This window comes from Glandiceps talaboti, chromosome 4 (assembly GCF_964340395.1).
Source record: "Glandiceps talaboti chromosome 4, keGlaTala1.1, whole genome shotgun sequence".
Taxonomy (NCBI): domain Eukaryota; kingdom Metazoa; phylum Hemichordata; class Enteropneusta; family Spengelidae; genus Glandiceps; species Glandiceps talaboti.
In genome coordinates this window covers 17,117,773-17,139,267 of record NC_135552.1, presented here as the reverse complement: position 1 = coordinate 17,139,267, position 21,495 = coordinate 17,117,773, and the positions used below count along the sequence as shown (strand labels likewise).

At 35.1% G+C, this 21,495-nt stretch overlaps 2 protein-coding genes across 2 annotated transcripts; one reads left to right on the top strand and one right to left on the bottom strand.

Annotated features, from left to right (window-relative positions):
* Window positions 1-3,001: 3,001 nt before the first annotated feature.
* LOC144434537 (uncharacterized) lies at window positions 3,002-7,876 on the bottom strand. Its single transcript, XM_078123001.1, has 5 exons — window positions 7,693-7,876; window positions 6,237-6,342; window positions 5,636-5,742; window positions 5,009-5,181; window positions 3,002-4,154 (listed from the first exon to the last, which is right to left on the bottom strand). Exons 1-5 carry the CDS (start codon window positions 7,829-7,831, stop codon window positions 3,879-3,881), a joined length of 801 nt encoding a protein of 266 aa, XP_077979127.1. The 5' UTR covers window positions 7,832-7,876; the 3' UTR covers window positions 3,002-3,878.
* Window positions 7,877-9,319: 1,443 nt separating this feature from the next.
* On the top strand, window positions 9,320-20,363 carry LOC144434251 (tRNA-queuosine alpha-mannosyltransferase-like). Its single transcript, XM_078122705.1, has 8 exons — window positions 9,320-9,525; window positions 10,553-10,720; window positions 11,022-11,300; window positions 11,967-12,076; window positions 13,180-13,324; window positions 15,087-15,157; window positions 19,458-19,549; window positions 20,267-20,363. The coding sequence occupies exons 1-8, from the start codon at window positions 9,320-9,322 to the stop codon at window positions 20,348-20,350; spliced, it is 1,155 nt and encodes a 384-aa protein (XP_077978831.1). The 3' UTR covers window positions 20,351-20,363.
* Window positions 20,364-21,495: the final 1,132 nt, after the last annotated feature.

The window sequence follows — 21,495 nt, the reverse complement described above, 5'->3', positions numbered from 1 at the left end:
TCCTGTGCAATACTACTGTGTGTGTGTGACACTAATCCTGTGTAGGACTGCTATGTGACACACATTTTGTGTAAGACTGTTTAGGCATGGTTCATTTGTAAATTGAATAATGTTTTTTCCTGTTTTCAAATCAGTGATGTAGTATAGTATTGACTAGTCTATGGTGCTAAAGTAGTCAGTCTATCATGTACAGTAAGCAGTAGAGCTCTCACACACACATTTTTTATTCCTAAGCCAGTTTTGACATTTTAGCAGAATACGTAGTTAAATAACTTTGAATTTTGAAATGTAGTCAAGAGTAGGTTGTATACCAAGATTTAGCCGTGACTTTCAGTAGTCTACCAGTGACAGCTCCAGTACTGTATGCCTTCAGTTGGATGAATTGTTGTGATTTACATGTTAAGTGCTGAGTCCACAAGTGTAAAAACATACTATGAATTTATCTTTGAATCAACTTGCTGTAAACAAGGTCAAAGGTCAGGTTCTGAGTTAAACTGACGTGTGGCCTACATGATATCTATCAGTTGTTCTTATCTTGTCAACAATTAACATGATTATACAAAACTAAACATGAATAAGTAAGAAAATAGAATTTCCAAACAATGAACTTGGCATTTCAATATGAACATGCAGCTGATTGTAGACTTTCGACTAATGTTTCACTTGTTGCTGTAATCTAGCAGCACTTGGACAACAGATGTAAATTGTATCGTAGTAGTTGAAGATACACATATAGGGCAAAACATACGAATGAATTACTGCAGTGTTTGGAGATGTGCACACCAATAGATCATTGTTCTTGCATTCCTGGACAGCACTAGAAAGACCACGGATGTCAAACCATTCCATGAAAGACCAGGAATATCAAACCATTCCATGAAAGACCAGGAATATCAAACCATTCCATGAAAGTCCCTAGGAACATTTACTTTACACCTGGAGACTCCTTGAAAATGAAATTCATGAAGTGATCACTAATAAAATGCTGACTATCTCTGTCACTTAAAAAGTAGACTTCCTGTTGTCTCAAGTCAAATAGCAGTGTGTTGCACGAGCATGACATCAGGTGGCTACGAAGACTAGCAAATATTTCTGGTAGTGAATACTTGGTGTATAAACTTTGGCAAACGACTCACGAAAGACTGCAGTCAGTGATAGATGATGTGCACATCTTCCTATTTGGGTGAATACACAAAGTAGAAATGAAACTTGTTTTGTAACTGTCTGTGTCATTTGTGACTAGAACACATCACAAGAGACACAAAGAGTTAACGCAGAATAGGAATTGAAAAAGTACACACGGAGGAAGCCACATAATTAGCTAAAAGCAACAAAGTCTTATTTTCCGACATTTGTTCTGGTAGTTTTACTATTTACTGTGTATGCGAGTGTGTCGGTATGCTTGTTGAATGTATGTGTATAGGTATTATTATTATTTATTCCAAGTTTGAACGTTATCAACACGTATTGTAGAAATCATCGACTGCATCGAGAGACATAAACTGTGTCTACATTGATGCAACCAGACTATATTCTATAATACAATAGATTGTAAAGGTAACAGCAGATACCACAAAATGACAATAATTTGTATATCCAATCTCTCAATGAATTATAACTTTAGTACGGTATTTGCTTCATAATGTCCCTTTGTACTTGTTGCGTTTTTGAAGGAGCACACATAAATGTATTCAAATTACAATTAAGAAAAATTATGTTTTATGTCTTATTGTTATCAACTTAGATAAGAGCAATTGTCACAATTTTATAACTTGTACTGTGTAAGAAATAAATTGTATGAACTTAAAAAACACTTTACTGTTGATTTGTTTGTTTTTTTGAAAGGATAATCAGGAACACAGACACTTATATTGGATAATATTATGTATTTAGCTGATAGTATGTGAAGGATGTAAAATAACACGGGTTCCTAGGATAGTGTAAATACATAACCAGTGATGTGGACTTGCGCGATCCTAGAAACCAATGTTATTTTATCCCTGCCATATGTAATTGGCAAAATACGTCAATATTATCGATATTTTATTGTATTCTGATAGAAACATATGATTCATATATCAGGAAACAAGTGCCTGTGGTCAGAAAGGAGTGTGCAGTATTTTGAAAAGAGGTGGGTAGGAGTGTCCTATATTTTGAAGATAGGAAGGAAAAGGTGTGCTGTATTTTGAAGTTAGGAAGGAAAAGGTGTGCTGTATAATGAAGTTAGGAAGGTGTGTAGTGTGCGTTATGAAAAGATAATTGGGAAGGGGTGTGCTGATATTTCAAAAGATAGTTGGAAAGGAGTGTTTGGCATGTTTGGTATTTTGATATATTTTGGCACAGCATGTTGGAAGTACAGAGACTTATGTTACATTTCATCATTTGATAAGAACAGCTGTATGGCCTTTAGTTCATGTTCACAAACAAATTTCCATTTCCATTTCCCTTGGCATTTCATGTACATAAATGTACACTTAGAGGCCATAAAAGTGTTATATCAAACCATGAAATGTAATACAAGTCTCTGCTGTTCTTCCCTGCTGTGCCAAGTGTTATTAAGCCAATTCATTTGTTTATTTTTTCCTGTTTATAACAGGTTCAGTTTGTCCATGGTCTGATGTTGGCAGTTGTCGTTGGGAAGGAGTAAATGTACAATTAATGTAACAGTTGAGCAACCCTGATTAAATAATCTTACAAACTTATTTGTTATAGTGTAAAATTTGATTAAAAGTAAAATCCATCGCCTAGGGAGTAAATAGCCACATCTTGTCAGTGATATTTGTTCCATTGTCACACCTTTTACCCTTCTACACCTGTGCTAGATCTCACTCCCACTTTCACTTCATTCCCAAAACTCTGAAGAAGGAGGCTGTATGACTCGGTGTTGTGAAAAGAGATATGTACTTTAATCAATAGCATACATTACTAAGAATCTGGTCAGAATCACCCAGTAAATTCAGAAATCAGGAATATTCTAGGTGTGGTGAATAATTATAAAAAAAAATGTTTGATATCTTGGCAGTCAACTGAATTCAAAATGACAGCTAGTTGAAATCATTAAATTAAATGATACTAGTTTCATGACTTCTGATATGTTGATGTTTTCATACAAAACAGTCTAGTAGTGCAAATAATAGTCTTTTGTGAGACATGGAACTGATTTGTCAGTGATCCTTCTTGGGTTTCATGGTGATGTAGCCAGGTGAATACTAGTCTATACAGAGGTATACCTGCCTTTATGATGATGTAGCCATGTGACTACCTTGAAAATATCTGCCTTTTATGATGATATAGCTAGCCACATGAATACCAGTCTATACAGAGGTATATCTGCCTATATGATGATATAGCTACCCACATGAATACCAGTCTATACAGAGGTATACCTGCCTTTATGATGATGTAGCTACCCACACGAATACCCACAGAGGTATATCTGCCTTTATGTTGCAAAGCTTAACACTGGTGGCTTATCATATTGGAAATAAATCTGTTATTTGTGTGCCTAATTTTGATAATATGATCATGTACTTTTTTGTCGCAATTTTCCAAAAACTGTGCTTAACTGCTGTAAAATTATTGCCCCTGCTCTGGTACAGACCATTTGTGCTAACTCCGGGCATACAAGAATAATTCAAAGGTTTATAGTCATCTGTTCCTGTACATATACTTTTAGTTTTCCCTATACAATAATAATTAGTATTTCTTATCATTTATCTGTCATTTTTGCTGCTTAATTTGAATCCCAATGCATTTATCGTAAAAAAAAAACTCAGTCGAACTAAAATTCCTGATGATAAAACCGACATCACTCAAATACATGTAAGCACCATGAGTTCAATAAGACCACCTTTGAGACAACACTGTCTGGATTAAGGTCAATAAATGAATGGAATTAAAACAGCTGTATTCTTGACGTATTCCATATACTGTGGATTATCACCATATCTCTTCAAGCCTTTCCTCTCTAGTATTGGTATACCGCTAACATTGGTAAGTAGGAATGCAACAAAGACAGGAGATATACCAGACAGCAGCTGATTGGGTGACATTACGGATGACGCACTGATAAACAATCCACTCCATAACATTATTTCACCAAGATAGTTAGGATGTCGACTGATACTCCATAAACCGGTGTCAATGAATCTTGTCTGTGGATGATATAAAAAGCAAAAGAATGTTTCAGTTTTTGGGTTATCTTTGTTTTATCATGAACTACTATTCTCTTAAGCCACTACAGGTGACATCATTCAAGCTGTAGCAGCCTCCCTTTCATTGTTTGTGATGTACAGGCAGGCACACACACACACACACACACCCACACACACACACACGCACACACACACACACACACACACACACACACAACCTTGTGCAGACACATGCTGTATTTAGTTTCTCAAGTTCTGTTAATGGTGATTCTGAAATATTTACATTGATCACTGCTATTGCGATAGACAAAGGGCTCATGAAAAATATGGTATATGTGATGGCTGCATAGTCCTTAAAAATGACAGTTTTTCAGTCACCCATTAGATCCACTGTGGTATTTCCAGTCACTCAACAGTCTTTGATTACTACTGTCTTATCAGTGGAGCTACAAGGCTTATATAGGGTCACTTTTGTTCTGGACCAACTTTTCCTATACCTCATCACACAATTTTTTTTTTTTACATGACATCCTCAACAAAATTGGCCTTTGAAAATTTATATTAATAGTGAAAGTATTCAACATAAATCTGACTAAAATCTGATATTTGACTACAATATGTTATGACGTTAGTGTTTACCAATGTAGGAACTACATCAATGTCGTAAACCACAGCCTTTTTTACAGCACCGTCCAAGACGCAACATTATTTTGCAGTGTAGTGGAAGAAATAGCAGCTCTGGTTTGCAAGAATGGAACTACATGTTAGTGCCATGTTTCTTGTAAATCTCTTGGCTTAGTTTGATGTAGCAGACTCTAGTGATGTCAAAAAATCAACACTTTTAGAAAACTTACAGCATTATCTGGATTGCTACGGAAAACAGACTTCTGATGATCTGCTATCACTTCACAAAGGAAACCAAGTATCCATAGCGACCAACCCACATAGTCTCTGGTTGTCAACTCCTTATCTTTCTTGTTGGAATTTAATATCAGTGTTGGTAACAATGTGATCCAAACCCACAAAGCTGATTGGACAAATATATGAATAAATTATCAAAAATGAATAATGGTAATCTCATAGTGATGGAGTGTTGAAGAATTTCCACTAGCTTTATAGGCATTAAAACAGCTCGCTACGTTCACATATATGAGAAGAGCTTATGGAAGCATTAGTTGGACTGTTTGGAATGATCTGTAATTGTAAAGCAGAAGGGGAAGTTCGAAAATTGACTGAAAATTAACAAAGAATATTATTCTTGGCTGCACAGCACCATACACATCATTCTATAAAATAGCTACTTTCCCCAATCTCAGTCACCACTGAGGGCGCTCTCCTGCCTGCCACTTGTCCATGCGCACTCACCTGCAGGGGACAGCACCCCCCCCCCCTCCTGTGGTGAATCTAAATAATAACTATCACTCTACTTGGCACAAACAAGTAAAAAATCTAAATATGAGGGAAAAGTTAAAAGTCGTTACCCTGAATAGTCCAATAGATTAAAAATCTGCTGGGATTGTTTCTGACATTATTGAAACGTGAATCTTTGCCATCTTTTAGTATTCTTGAGAACAGGAATAGACCAAGTCTAGCAATAAATACAAAGAATACAAAATAAACTAAGCAAAATTATCATTTCTCATTTCTTACATGTCATTTTTTAATTAATCCTGGCAGAAATTATAAAAGTATATTTGTGAATCTGAAAGGGTTGCTCTGAGTAATTAAACTATATAGCCAAAATACTGTGCAAAGGTTTGCTGCAGAAAATCTTGCTTGTATCAATGAAAATAAATGATAAATGAAATAATAAAATCAACAAATTACAAACTTTCAGATAACATGATCACCTTATCTAGTTGTAAGTTTATCAGAATTTTACCACTATTTTAGTCTTATTTAAAGCACTTGAAAGTGTATATATAACTTACATCAGTAATACTTAACTTGAGTATCAATTTTCATAACTACGTGAATGGAATATGATATGAAAACATATTGCCAGCGTAACCATTCAACAATTCAAAATTCCAAACTGGTATATGAAATTAAGTAAGTTAAAAATAAAATGTTTAAAATTACCTAATACCCCATGTGATAACCATACCACTTTGAATCTTCTGTCGTAAAAAGTAGGTCTCTCCCCACTTCAGTGTCTGCAAAGCTAGGAATATGAATGTTCCTGACCCTAGAAAAAATAAATGTATCACACAAAGTCGGTTCAAGAGAACTAGCTTACTTACAACTCAACTGATTACTTTCTATGGTTGAGGGAAAGAGGAGGGTGGAGGGGTGAGAGGGTGTGCCAACAAAATCATATTTCCATGAACATCAAGTTCGCAGCCTAGGTTTGAACATGGAAGTAGAACCCCAGGAAGGACAACTGGCTTAATCCGATTTAAAATCTTTTGTTTTAGACCAAGTTAATCCCTTTGTCTCTATTGTGTTGAGTCCCTTTTGTACAGTCATCGCCTCCGCGGTTCAAGAACGCCCTTCTTCTGTTGTTAAGGCGTTCCAAAAGCCAGGGTCGTTGCTATGCAAGCGCAGTTGAATATGGGGGTCAATGCGACTGCGCAGAGTGTTTCAGCAGTTAGATAGCGTCACTACGAGCTTGGTCGTACCAAACATTTGAAAATCGGGCGACAACTAGATAAGTTATGAAGATTTTTAACTTCCATGCCATTTTTTGTGAGTTAATTCCACCTCCCGACTGTTTTCTTCGCGACAATCTCCGAAAGAAGTGTCTTAGTAAAATTTGAAGCGCTGATTATAAGCTTTCCGATGACACCAAAATCTTTTAGCTGCAGATTGCTGCAAAGCTTCAAATGGCTGTCAAAAGTCGCCGATTTTCAAGGTTATTACGCCTAATGTTGTGATCACACCCGATTGTTTATGTTTATTTCCAACATGACAACCTTCGCCGTCACACGTTATCATTGAGCCCGACTCCGGGCCCTTACATACACAAAAACACCCCTCTTCCACAATAGCACTTTCAATAGTATCAGCATCGTTCGTGTTGAAAGAATTTTCCTCATAGTCAAAGCCAGAAGTCACGCATGCCATGCCACAGAATTGCTTGTCGATGGCCATGTTTAGATCAATGATGCGTCATGACGCTACCGATAATAGTCGAGAACACCCGAACAAAACCTGGACGCCCTCATCAATATGCTAAGCTTGTTACGATCTTTAAAAGTTGCTGTTCACACCCCAGTACTACGAAAAGAAACTTGTTTTCTTAGCAAACAGCGGAGGCGATGACTGTCCCTTTGATCTATGACCAGTTGTCCTTCCTGGGGTTCTACTTCCATGGTTTGAAGCACAGGCACCTGTGAGCTAATATTCTATTCAAGGACGGTCATAATACAAAATAATGGCGTTATTAGCTACACATGTATCACAGGCAATTATCATGAATGCATGTCAGGCCGGGATGTCAGCCTGAGGATGATGAAAAGTTTGTTGTACTCCCGGGTTGTAAGTACGCACGACTGCCTGCATCGTGTACTTTGTACTGCTTTATCATGTACGTTACCTGCCAGATCGTAAAACTTCTCCGTTTGAAAATAGGCCGCAACTCCGAAGAGACCCCACTGAATTGCAACATCGTACACAAAACTTCGAAAAAGAGTGTTATCCATGTAACTCGCCATTGTTGAGCCGACCTGTCCCATCTGGACGACGATACTTTCCAAAGGAAGGAAACACAAACAGCAGAAATTATATAACTTTAGTTGGTCACCTGATCAATCACGTGACTGCTGTGTATTCGTCCATGTGTAGAGTACACTATCCATTCAGTGCTTGTTTACGGCATGTTTGTTAGCGAAGATAAGACCATGGAAGTATAACCCACGTTTTTCTCGATGTATATTTCATTTTCGATATCCGAAAAGAATTGGTTAGTTTTACAGTTCACAACGACTGGCACGTTTATCATCCTTCCTCTAATACATTGTCTTATATGAATCTTGACACTTCAATTGTCGTTTCACGTACACCGTATCACACACACGTGGAATAGGAGAGATTCAACAAGTTTCCATACAAAAGTACAAATGTAAATATTTCTACAGTCTCTCTATCACACGATTTATTAGAGCATGATGTTTGAGTCAGTCAACGATACATCTACATCCATTATAGAAGGACTGCAGTTCCGTAAGTTACCACGGTGACGGATCAACTCGTCCCAATTTCAACTCGTCCCATTTCAACTCGTCCCACTCAACTCGTCCAATTTTCAACTCGCCCCAATTTCAACTCGCCCCATTTTCAACTCGCCCCAACTCTTTGCAATATAATTTACCTATGCATATATGAAATCGAAGCTAGTAGTACTCAGTTTGGAGGGTCTGTGGTATCTCGTATTCCACTAATGAAGTACCACTTGCGCTGTAAACACATACTACAATACTTAGTTGCGTTAACTAGGGAGAGGAGACACGTCTCCAAAACCCGTACGCGCGGAAGTCGTAAGCGTGTCAGTCACTAATATTATTCCTGGTTATTATCATTATTATTTCTTATTTGGGTTGTAAACATTAAGTCCTAATGTGAAAAGTGATATTCCATGACTGAGGAAAGTTGTTGTGCTAGTATAAGTTCTAGATCTACCAAACACTTAGCCAAAACGCACACCACTTTCTGCTACGAAATGTTACATTTGCTACGCTTCAACTGGCTACGTAGGTAAAATCATGTAAATGTTTCGGTCTCCGTACTTCGAGTCCATGTATCGTTCAGATTTATAAACGTTTACTAGTGTTGTTGGGGCGAGTTGAAAATGGGACGAGTTAAAAATGGGGCGAGTTGAAAATGGGGCGAGTTGAAATTGGGGCGAGTTGAAATGGGACGAGTTGAAAATGGGACGAAGTGAATCGCAATCGTTACCACAGTACAACTAGAAGAATCTTTCTAAAGTTGTGAACTTGTGGTCTGAGGTATTACCAACAAAATTATCGCCCCTTTCCGATTCTCCTAATTCAGTTGTCATGGAATTTTGAAGCAGGAATGAAGTACATATAATTATAGATGTATTGTTTTCCCTAACACAGTTTTAACAAATGTGTTGAATATTTTAACTTTCAGACCAGCATTTGTGCGACACCTGTCAACAAAACCAAGATGAGATCATAACACAGATTGATTGACATACTGACATGAGTGTCGATACATCAGACAATGATGACCAAATTCTTCTGATAGAGCCATTCTATGGTGGTTCACATCGACAACTAATAGACTTACTGTCTAGTCAAGTTGATAAATGTGTTCAGTACACATTACCAGCAAAGAAGTGGCATTGGAAAGCCAGAACATCAGCTCTGTATTTTTCTCAGACAATTCCAAAGAGTTCACATTACAGGTTAGAATGAAATACCTTCACAATGATTAAATCTTTCTCTGTCATATGTGTATAAATTGTCATTTTGCCATTTTGTCCATTGATAAATGTACAACTAGTAACACTGAAGTAATGCACTTTCTGTGTGTGCTATATAGCATTTATAGCATTCATATCAAGTGTAAAAGTATACTGTTTCAATTAGTTTATTTACAAGCCTAGCATGTGACCTTTCTAATGTGTTTAATTACCAAGTGAAAGAGTATACTTTTACACTTGATATGGAAGCTGTGAACGATTGTGGTACATACAGAAAATAGTTTACTTTAGTGTTATGGGTTGTACTTGATATGGATGCTATAAATGATTGTGGTACATACAGAACATTTACTTTGGTATTATGGGCTGTACATTAACTGATAATGTCTTTTCCGTACATGTTTTGTTAATTTTTGTGTATTTAAATAATCTAAAAACACAAACAATACCTAAAATATGCATGGTGTTTCTATATAGATTATATGCATTGAAAAATGTCAAATGACACACAATGATAAGTACTCTTCAATATACATGTATGTGAAAGAGTAACATATTATGACTTGATCAATCAAAATATTATAATTTTGATACATTAGCTGACATTAGCTGATCCTGATGTCGGAATTAGCAGTATAAATTACCACTACCAAAAAATGCACGACGTTACCCAACGGTGGAAAGTACAGAATGGCGGGATGATTAACGCATGCGCTGGCCCCATGACAATACAGGGAAAGGTCAAAGGCCAGTCATAGATGGTAATTAAAATAAATGAAACATTTACAACTAATATTACACAATACCACAAATGCTAGCAGAAGTATTAATTTCTATCTTATATAATATACATAAAAAGTGTTCATTGAAAATATAGCACATCACTTTTTTTTTTTATTGAATAAATTTGCCATTTTATTTTATTATTCATCAACTGCTGAAAAGTACACTGGACAGCTGCTGACTGTACATTCTGTTTTATTGAAAAAATATCTTTTTCTGTTTCCAGGTTACTTTTTACAAGTTCAGTACTCAACTTGGCAGAGCTTGTTGCTTTGAGAAGAGATCTAGGAAATCTTAAGAAAATCCTGTACTTTCATGAGAATCAACTCATTTATCCTGTAAGAAAACAGCAAGACAGAGATTTCCAATATGGTTATAATCAAATTATATCATGGTAAGGTGATTGTTTTTTTAGACTCTTACCCACCTCTTATTGTATTTCCCATCGAAAAAAATATAATATTTAGATATATGAAAACTTGAATATGAAATGTATATTTGTTTGTGTTCTTAGCTTACCATCCATTCAATTCTCTTTCTCATGTGATTGTATTCAACTGACATTGGAGAGAATATCTGTCTAACGTCTTTAAGTATAGATTTGATATGAAATACTTTTACGTAGTGCATACATGTTGAACATGGAGGAAATGTTGTTTTATAATTGTAATAATTGCTGTATTTTCTGTTTGAAGTTTGGTTGCAGACATCATCGTATTCAATTCTCACTACAACATGACATCATTCCTGTCATCAATTGATTCATTCCTAAAACTTATACCAGACCATCGACCCAAACAACTTGTTGAAGAAATCCAACCTAAATGTCAAGTTCTTTATTTTCCTGTTCAATTCCCAATATTATCTACTGAACAACGTAGAGATGATGCAAAGAGTTGCCATGGGAACAGTAGCCAGGATACAGAGTTGACTGGAAATAAAGACACCCTGCACATAGTGTGGGCACATAGGTGGTAAGTGATTACTGCATGTGATTTGAAAGCAAGATTAATAATATACCAGTTTTAGGGCCCATGGACATTTCTGATATCTGTTACTTCTGAGCTGAAAGGAAAGGGTATCTCACAAACAGTGCATTCTCCAATGAAAAATAAAATATTCTGTTTTAGGATCCAAATGATAACAGCTAGATAGGTTTCATGTTGAGTCACCACATAGTAAGAGAATTAAGATGAACACCAAATTTGATGGGTCACAAGATATTGCTGTGTGTTGGTTGGGTGTCAAATTGGCATAGAGGGCGCACTGCTGACAAAATGCTGCAGAACACAAAAGTGAGATGATGCACATTTTGACATAATGAGTCATAAGATCAGATTTGTTTGCAAGACAAATAGGCATTTATCACATTGACAGTATGGCATGTAAGCTAGAAATTTTAGTTGTGACATTTTTATGCACTGTCCTTCTCGAGATATTGTGACCTGTCCCCTTTTTATTTAAATATTTATTTATTGAACTTTGACCTCAGTCAAGAAGTCTGTATAGGTGACTGACACCTATACATATGAACCTCAGTTGTGACATTATCTTCATAAACTTCATGTCTTTGATTTCCTCTGAGGCAATCAAATAGTCATGAATTAAATTGTAAAATGTCTTAATTTATCACCAACTAGGGAGCATGACAAAGGACCTACAGTATTCTTTGAAGTGTTATTTAAGTTACAAGAAAATGGTTTACCATTTCGACTGTCTGTGTTAGGAGAGACATTCACTGATGTACCAGGTGAGATTGTGAATGATGTTTAATATTCAAGAATGAATGGACCAGAGTCCTCTCTAATTGGGACAAAATTTGTCTCACCCAATGCAAGGATAACTGTTCACATGTTCTTTTCAGCAGACCAAGTTTTTCCTCAGAACCTTACCATGCCAAAATAGTTCTAATGTGAACTCTCCTTACTGATCAATCTTTGCAAATCTTATTTGTCAAATAGATATACTTAGATTTGCATAGTGTAATGATATGATTTATACAGTAACACCTAATGAATAATACATGAGATCATTATGACAATGACATCATCATCATCATATGCAAATGTCAACATTATGTAAATAAAGTTATATATTTGAATACTAGTACAACACAATGTCCTGAGCCTCACCGAATATTCCACATAGAATAAAGATGACAAGTTTAACCACTCACTATTTCATATCACTGTGAAGTGTTTTGAGAACTTTTTTGGAAAAATACTGTATAATCATAATTTCAGTTAACTTGTCAAAAAATGCATCACTAACATATCACCATCATACCTTTCTGAACTTATTACAACTAATGATACCGTTCACCAACACATCACAAGGACCAATTCCACATTTCGAAAGCCCACTCCCGATCCTTCAGATACAGGGCATCCACCATTGGGAACCTGGTAGGATGTAGGTTGCAATGTGAAGGCTTTAATCATATGCATTGAAATGGCTGCAATGGATTGTATGCTCCCTGGGGAGTTGAGGAAGACTAAAGGGCCGTTGTGCAGTTCCGATCCGAGCCAGGGGTAATAATTGTAAAGCGCTTGGAGCACGATGTGGGAAAGCACTATATAAGAACCCAACATTATTATCATTATTATTGCAAATTGTCCATCAATCTAATGACTCTCTGTAGTCTCCCACTCTTCTTCTCGGTGTTCTGTATGTTCTATTTTTTGGTTTCTTGTACATGTACTTTATTTTCATTTTTTTTGCATCGATCTCATTTATATGAAATACAATTGTTGTATTTTATCACTTTTATTCATTTTATGGATGCGTTGCTGTCAATAAATGAATAAATAATAAAAAATATAAACTAATATTATCATTATTAATGTTTTATAGAAATCTTTGACGAGGCTAAGCAGAGATTGCAATCACACATTCTCAATTGGGGATATCAACAGAAGAAATCAGATTACTATGATATTTTAGAGAGTGCTGATGTTGCTGTATCAACGGCTGAACATGAATTCTTTGGTGTTGCTATGTAAGTTCTATTTACAAAATAACAACTTACAGCTAAAATGATGTAGGCTTGGTGTTTCACTCATGTGACATGACATCTATTACACACCTTCAGACAACTTCTAATGCAAAAGTAACAATTACACAGGACATACATAGGACAGTGGGGATGTAGAAATAGTCTAGTTAAAATTTTGATTATCAGTTAGAAAATAAACAATTGAAGCCATTAAAGTCATCAAGTTGATGTGTAATGTTTTCATTAGAAGCCTGTTTCTACTACACTGTGAAAGAATAGCAATGCTTATCAGTGTTCAATGTGATTGGACAAAGGATCCTGCTAATATTGTGTCTCTGTTATTGTTAGTCTAGAGTTGAAGTATGTCTAGCTCTGTGTCAAAAATGTAATGTCCCATGAGTGAACACCAAGCCTACTTCACTTTAGCTGTAATTTACAGGCCCCGACCTGACATGACATGCACAAGTCAGATTTGGTAATCTTATGGGTTCATATTTGTAATTGGATATGATGATCCACTGCTCAAAAACCCGTAAAAATATGGTTTCAGGAGACTACAAATTTTAGTTTTGTATCTACGTAAAGATTTCTGTAGAAAATTGTCTAGATTTGGATAGACTTATGTACATTTTCATAAAAGCATTTACATTGGTTTTGATGACATTTGTCAATTTTCATGAGGCTCACATTTAATTATTTTTATTCAAAAAGATGCTGAAATCATTGGCAGAATAATTAAAATTGTGTGTTTTACAATCAATCAATCAATCAATCAATCAATCAATCAATCAATCAATCAATTAATCAGTCAGATAATCAATCAATCACAATCAATCAGTCACTTAATTAATCAATCACAACCAATGAGTCCAATCAATCAATCAATCAGTCAATCTTTATTGCATAACCCATAACAACATGTCAACAAAATTGTGTGAATACAAACCTTTAGCCGATTGCTTAAAAAATAAAACTGTAAGAGATTGTTTCATCCAAAAGAAAATTTTCTAGAAGAAAGTTTATCATTTGAAACTCAAAATATTCAAAAGTTTACTTTTGTCATTTAACTTAATGAATGACAATTTGACTTATTTAATTACAAAGAAGAAAAAAACATCTTTCATTCATTAGTACAATAATAGCAAAGAAGTAGATGAAAGACGACATCTACCAAATCTGGATAACATTTCTGATTCTTTCATTTGCAGGAATCTTAGAAGTAGACCATCTATCTAACTTGATTTGGATATTAATTATTTTAATCAGAAATTTTAAAATGATAAAATATTAACTGTGCTTTGCAAATCTTATAACTGGGAAAACTAGAGAAGTTAATCACTGCATACATTAATTTTCTATTTTTCACTGTATAGACTGGAGGCACACACACTACAATATTATTATCAGATATGCCAAAGGCCAAACAAAACAAATTGTTTGAATTGATTGGCTCTGCAGTTGTCTTCACTGAAGTAGGGAGGGTTATTTTTGTATCTGCAGACTGCATGGATGGATAAATATAAAATGTGATGCTGACCAGAAAAATTTCTTTTTTTTATGCGTAATATAATTACCAACTTCTATTTTTTCTGACTATGTCTTTGTTTCAAACTATTTTTGTGGTCCAGCCATAAACTCTGTATTCATCCATCAGTTTATGTGTAATATTTATTCCACTGTCTTTTTTACTTTCTCTCTTGTTATGTTGATATGATTTTGAGTTTGTGGCAAATAAAATACTATAAAAAAATATTTTTTCTGACAGGTTAGAGGCTGTGTACTGTGGGTGTTATCCATTGTGTCCAAATAAATTAGTTTATCCAGAAATATTTCCAGGTAATTAATTTCTGTGATTTTAACAAGTTTATCTGATAATCCCAATAAAATTGCATATTTGGTATAATACTATAATGTCATATACATGATACCTTTATGTAATGTTTGTACCTGTACCACCATCTTCGTACTGCAAGGGGGCAGGCTTCAATATAAATTCTCTCCGAACATGGGTTACCGTGACAATGCTAGCCTAATGACAAGTCAAGGTGCTGTACATGTTGTATCATGGTTTGGTATTATGGTTTCAATGTCGTGGTCCAATATGTTGGTATGATTTGATATCAGAATATTTATATAGTGGTCGTACTTGCAATAAATTATAGTGCGGCCACTAAACATTCAAAATTTGATATAAAATCATACAAACACATATTGGACCACAACATTGAAACAGTATAGTTTGAGATCATAACTTGGGAGTTATTTTTGTCCCCTTGGTCAGGAATCCATATTATTATGGTCTAATATAGTATAAGGAAATCAGCTAAAGTTATACAATGGCATTTACAATTCCATGTTTTAGAGATAGAACACTCTCAACATACTATAGTTTTAAACTTCAGAGATTTGACAAGCCAAGTGCTGATCCTTGTCTATTTTCACTGTTACAGTAATATATGAATATATACAATTACAAATTACTGATAAAAAGAACAGAAAAGTAATACATCACTCAGCTCATCGGGCTTATTTGTTACTGTGAAATTAAATAACTAATCGACAATACATGTACTGCACATGTGTATTTCAATTTTTTGAAAAGTTCTTCATTTTTATCATAACTGAATTATTAAATTCAGTATTATTGCTATGAATGAAGGTGAAGTTATGTAAACACTGGCACATTAAGACAAGCCGGTGGAAAATCGTAAATATGTTTTTTGAATATAAAAGACTAGCAGGCTGCAAGTGTACAACTGTATCCGCAAAAATAACAACATCATCTGCATATAACAATGAGAAAAGGTCATGCAAATCCTGTGTTAATTGAATGCCAATAGAATCAGAATTAATTAACATATTATTTAGTTCCTCTATAAAAAATGTAAATAAAATTGGGCTGAGCATACAGCCCTGTCTAACACCAACTGGACAATCAAAAGATCTCGACGCAATTTCACCTGACTTAACACAAGACTTTACGCTTGAGTACATTGAACGTAAAATGGAAAACATATTGCCATCAATACCAAGAACAGAAAGCTTATACAGTAATAAAGAATGGTTTACCTTATCAAAGGCTTTAGAAAAGTCAACAAATAAACAATAGAATTTGCCTTTTCTGACACTTAGATATTTTTGAATTACGGCATGCAAAACAAAAATGTTGTCTACAGTGCTATGCTTCTTACGAAAACCAGCCTGACAATCGGAAATAATATTGTTACTTTCAGCCCAATTAGATAGCCTAGAGTTTAAGATAGACGTGAAAATCTTCCCAAGAACATTCAATAGCGATATGCCCCTATAGTTGTTTACGTCATTCTTGTCTCCTTTCTTAAACAATGGAATGATGACCCCTCGTGACCATGTATCTGGGAAATTTCCCGATTCAAAAATTGAATTGAATAAGACAGAAAGAAAAGGCATAATAATATCTACAGAGTATTTGTAAAATTCACCAGGTAATCCATCAAGACCAGGAGCCTTTCCAGATTTCAAACTTTTCAAACTTGCCAATATTTCATTTTCTGTGATCGGAGCATTTAGATCATTGTCAACTTCACCTGGAGTAAATAACGAATCCAAATTCTTTAAGGTATCATCAACTGACTGTAGAAAATCTTTATCACCACGCTCTGAATCCCCACATTGCTGATAAAGATTACAAAAATACTCGTACCACTCATATAAGCTTATATCATTTGAAGCATAACTTTTACGTTTGATAAAAGAGTTCAGAATTTCCCAAATATTTGAAGAACCAACTTTCGTAGCTTGCCTGAGTTTCTCCCTCACAACATTCTGATAAATTTGTTTCTTTTCTCTGCACGTATTTTTAAACACTTTTTTCGCTGAGAAATACTCGTGCAAAGAAGCATCTGTACTCGTTTTTCTGAAAACTTTTAAAGCATTATACATATTACGTTTTAGTGAATGACAATTATAATCGAACCAAACAGGTTGTTGACTAAAAACAGGTTTTCGTTTGGAAGCAATACACTTCATATCTGCCCCCGCAATCTGTAAGGCCTTTGTAAATTTGTTAATTCCAGCATCAATATCGGGTAAAGTTGAAAGTGATTCTTCAAACATTCCAATTAACGTATCTGAATTAACCCGTTCTACAAAATCTTTCCTTTTTGTCTCTGACCAGCGATATCGGTCCAAATTAAATACATCTACATTGCTTCCACTGATATTAGTTTCTGACTTTCGAAACTCTGATGCATGAAGCTTACAAGACAAGGGTAAATGGTCAGATTCAACACGTGAAAGAATTTCAAAGTCACTTATACTAGTAAACAACTCAGATGACATTATAACGTAGTCAACTACGCTAGCACCAGAATACGTTAAACAGGTAAAACTTCCGTTTTCATCCTTCCCAATTCTGCCGTTCAAAACATGAATATTAAATTTCTTACATAAATCAATCAAAGCCTTACCAGCAGGTGTTATAGCCTTGTCTTTAGACATGCGAGCTTTACAAAAATCGTCAGACACATACTGTACATTATCTAATGCAGGAATGTGATCAGTTGCATCGTCGATTATATAATCGTTCAATTGACCAATCCTTGCGTTAAAATCTCCTGCTAAGATTATACATTTGTCTAAATTTACACCCAGCACATCTGTTAGATGGTCACTCAACTTTTCAATCTCATCTGTAGAATTTTGCGGCCGAAAACTTGCAAAGACTTATCAATATTTTAGGTCAATTTTGTGAAAAATGGGAAATGAAGGTAAATATGGACAAAACGAAAATTATGATTTTCAGAAAGGGGGGACATAGAGCCAAATCGGAAAAATGGGTTTTAAATGGGCAAATTATTGATGTTGTAAGCTATTACAAATATTTAGGTCTACTTCTCTCCTCCAGAAATACTTGGGGCAAGACCGTTGCTACTTTAGCTGAGCAAGCAAACAAAGCTCTGAATATTTTGTTAATTGCAAGTAAAAGAATTGGCGGTTTCCCTTTTGACATACATTTCATGCTGTTTGATACAATGATCAAACCCATTATCCTGTACGGCTCTGAAATATGGGGCTATCAGTGTTATGATATTATTGAACGTCTTCAGCGTAGATGGTGTAGGGTCTTTCTGGGCTTACCACCTAGTGCGACTAACGAGGCAGTTGTAGGAGAGTGTGGACGCGTACCAGTTTTCGTATGATCACTTAAACGTTGTGTTAATTTTTGGCTTAAATTAATCGAGCTACCTCCCCATCGATTGCCTCGTCAAGCGTATCTTATGTTATATAATTTAGATTTAATGGGTAGACACAACTGGGTATCCTCTGTTAAAAATATTTTATATTCTTATGGGTTTGGACAAGTATGGCTTTGTCAAGAAGTAGGAAATAAGGATATCTTTATTAGTGAATTTGTAGCAAGAGCACAAGACATTTCGAAACAATTATGGTGGACTCATATACAGTCTAAACCAAAATTGCGAACATATGTAAATTTTAAGAGTTTACTTGAACCCGAGAAATATTTATTTTTGAACTGTGATTTTAAAGTACGACAGATTATGGCATGTTTTCGGTGTGCATGTTTGCCTTTAGCTATTGAAACAGGTAGACATGAGGGTATAGAAAGTACGGCTAGATTTTGTCAAATTTGTAAAAGAAATATGATTGAAGACGAGTACCATTTTTTGTTTGAATGCTTCCTTTATAATGATTTGAGATTGAAATTTATTCCAGAAAATTTCATACTGTTTCCTAACCTATGTAAATTTAACCGTCTGATGGCCTCAAAAGATGATGCTGTTCTTAGGAAACTATCAAGTTATATCTATAAGGCTTTTCAGAGACGTAAAGAAATTTTGTCTTCAAGTTAAGTGTTGATTCTGATTTTTTATAACTTTATCGTACCTCTGTATGTTTGTATGTAACTGTGCTTTGATTTCACTGTAATGTAGATCCCTTGATTTCACGCACTCTGTAACTGAAAGTCATGATCTGACTTTGAATTTTTTGTAACCTCCTTGCAAATGGGCCGGAGGCCTGGAAATGCAATAAAACTATGCTACTAGCAGGCTGTATTGTATACCTAATGTTATTGGTTTGATACTGTACATGTAATTCTACAGTGTGTTCTTTTCTTGTTGACTTTCACCAACAGCAGAGTGTTTGTATCGCACACCTCAGCAGCTATATAAGAGATTACGAGAGTTCTGTAGACATCGTCATTTAGTGAAAAAACAATCAGTTCAGGTATGTAGCCGATACCGTATATAATGCATGCCTGCCTCTTAAGTTTTGATTCACAATAAATCTTAAACTGTAAGATATATGCCATGATGGGGCACCATGATGGGGCGCCCTCACACATCGGTCAACTCCTTTCATAAAGCAGGCTGGTGAGGACGTAGACTGTAAGATACGTCGTGACGTTTCGCCCTCACCGGCCTCCTCTCACTGTTAGGGGTTGGCCGATGGTTGAGGGCGCCCCGTCACGGCGTACCTTACAGACTAGTGAGGACGGAGCGATATGATGTATCTTACAGTATGCGTAAATCACTAAATCAAATAAGAAGACTGCTTATGTTTGATCCACTCTTTGACATTCTTTGTAGGTACATCATGTACCTGATAGTTACAATGTGATCAGATCATTTTTATGAAGACTAAAATAGGCATTATCATGCTAAGCATTTTCTGCAAGGATTCTTGATGTAATTCAATGTATATAAAAATTGTACAATATCCTATTCTAGTAAAACAAATACTATCCATGTTATGATAGGTTTTAAAACAGTAACATTGTCATTTTGAAGTCACTTCAACAGTTTTATTTGGTTCTGTTTGTTTATATTCAAGTATCCATAACTATTAAAAACACTGATTAAAATGATTTATTTCTAATAAATGTGTCCATACTGATAAATTCACATTTTTTCACTGTAACACAATTTATGTTTCATTTTACAGATTGATATTGAAAAATACAGCTGGCAAAGTTTACAGCCATATTATGACACTTTACTAAGCAGTGGACAGAATGATCCAGTATGAAATGAATACAGACAAGTTTGGGTATATTTGCTCTTTTAAAAATACTAAGATCTTAGTGTATTTATTTTAATTATTGATATTTGTTATTAAAATATTGATAATTATGTATCTATCAATGCTTTCTTTGTTTTTCTTATTTGTTTTAAAGAAAAAGTCCATTCAGGATTATTTCTGTCTCTAATTAGGCTCATTTCTGTCTGTAGTTACCCTGATTCTCACCTTGACAAGAGTCTGGGGAAAACACATTCAAACTACCCTGCACCGGAAGTTATACAGTATATTTCTTCCAAGTCATGGAAAATGGGCTTACAAAGCCTATTTATTGTAATTAGGATACATCAGTCACTTGAGAAATGAGAACCTGTCAGGAAGGTACCTAAATCATTCAGGCTGTAATATTGGAAGTATTCTCCAGCATGCACTGCTTTGGTGATGACATCACAAATACAGACTAGCACTTCTTTACAAGATATGAAAGTTGAGTAAGTTACCGACATACTGTTTTATCTGACAGCCAAAATTATATTTAAGTTGATAGCAGTAATCAATAACAGTAGACTAAAGATAGAAATAAGTCTAACTGGACTTTTCTTTTAAATTGTTCTTCAGGAACAGTGTGAGTACTAAACAGGTACATAGTGCTTGTCAATATAAATTTCTGAAGTTCACAATATCTGAGTCTGTTCACAGGAACTTTCCTTCAATTGGTATATTAACAAAATGTTGATTCAGATACACAGAATCTAGCAATCTAGCTGCCTATAGTTTTAAATTAAGTGATAAAATTATCATACATTACATTCAGTACAGCTTCTGTGATGTTTATTTCACCTGTAACTCTCTCTTTCAGTTGATTTCATGAGACACTACCGAATAATCTCAACATTTTTCCGACATATCTCACTATTTGATTTCAAATTGTATTCAGATCCAGGCTTTGTGTCAAAGCAGAGAAGAAGTCTTGTGAAACCTTGTTATATCAAAGATAAGAAAAATCTTGTCATTAGTGGCTTCTTGTTCTTCAACTTTTACCATCAGACATACCAGTAGATTGAATACTGATATACTCCAAAGACTAGATGTAACAACTCAGGTCACTCTCACAATGTTCTCAATATCGATAGTTCTTTGACCACTTCTGATCA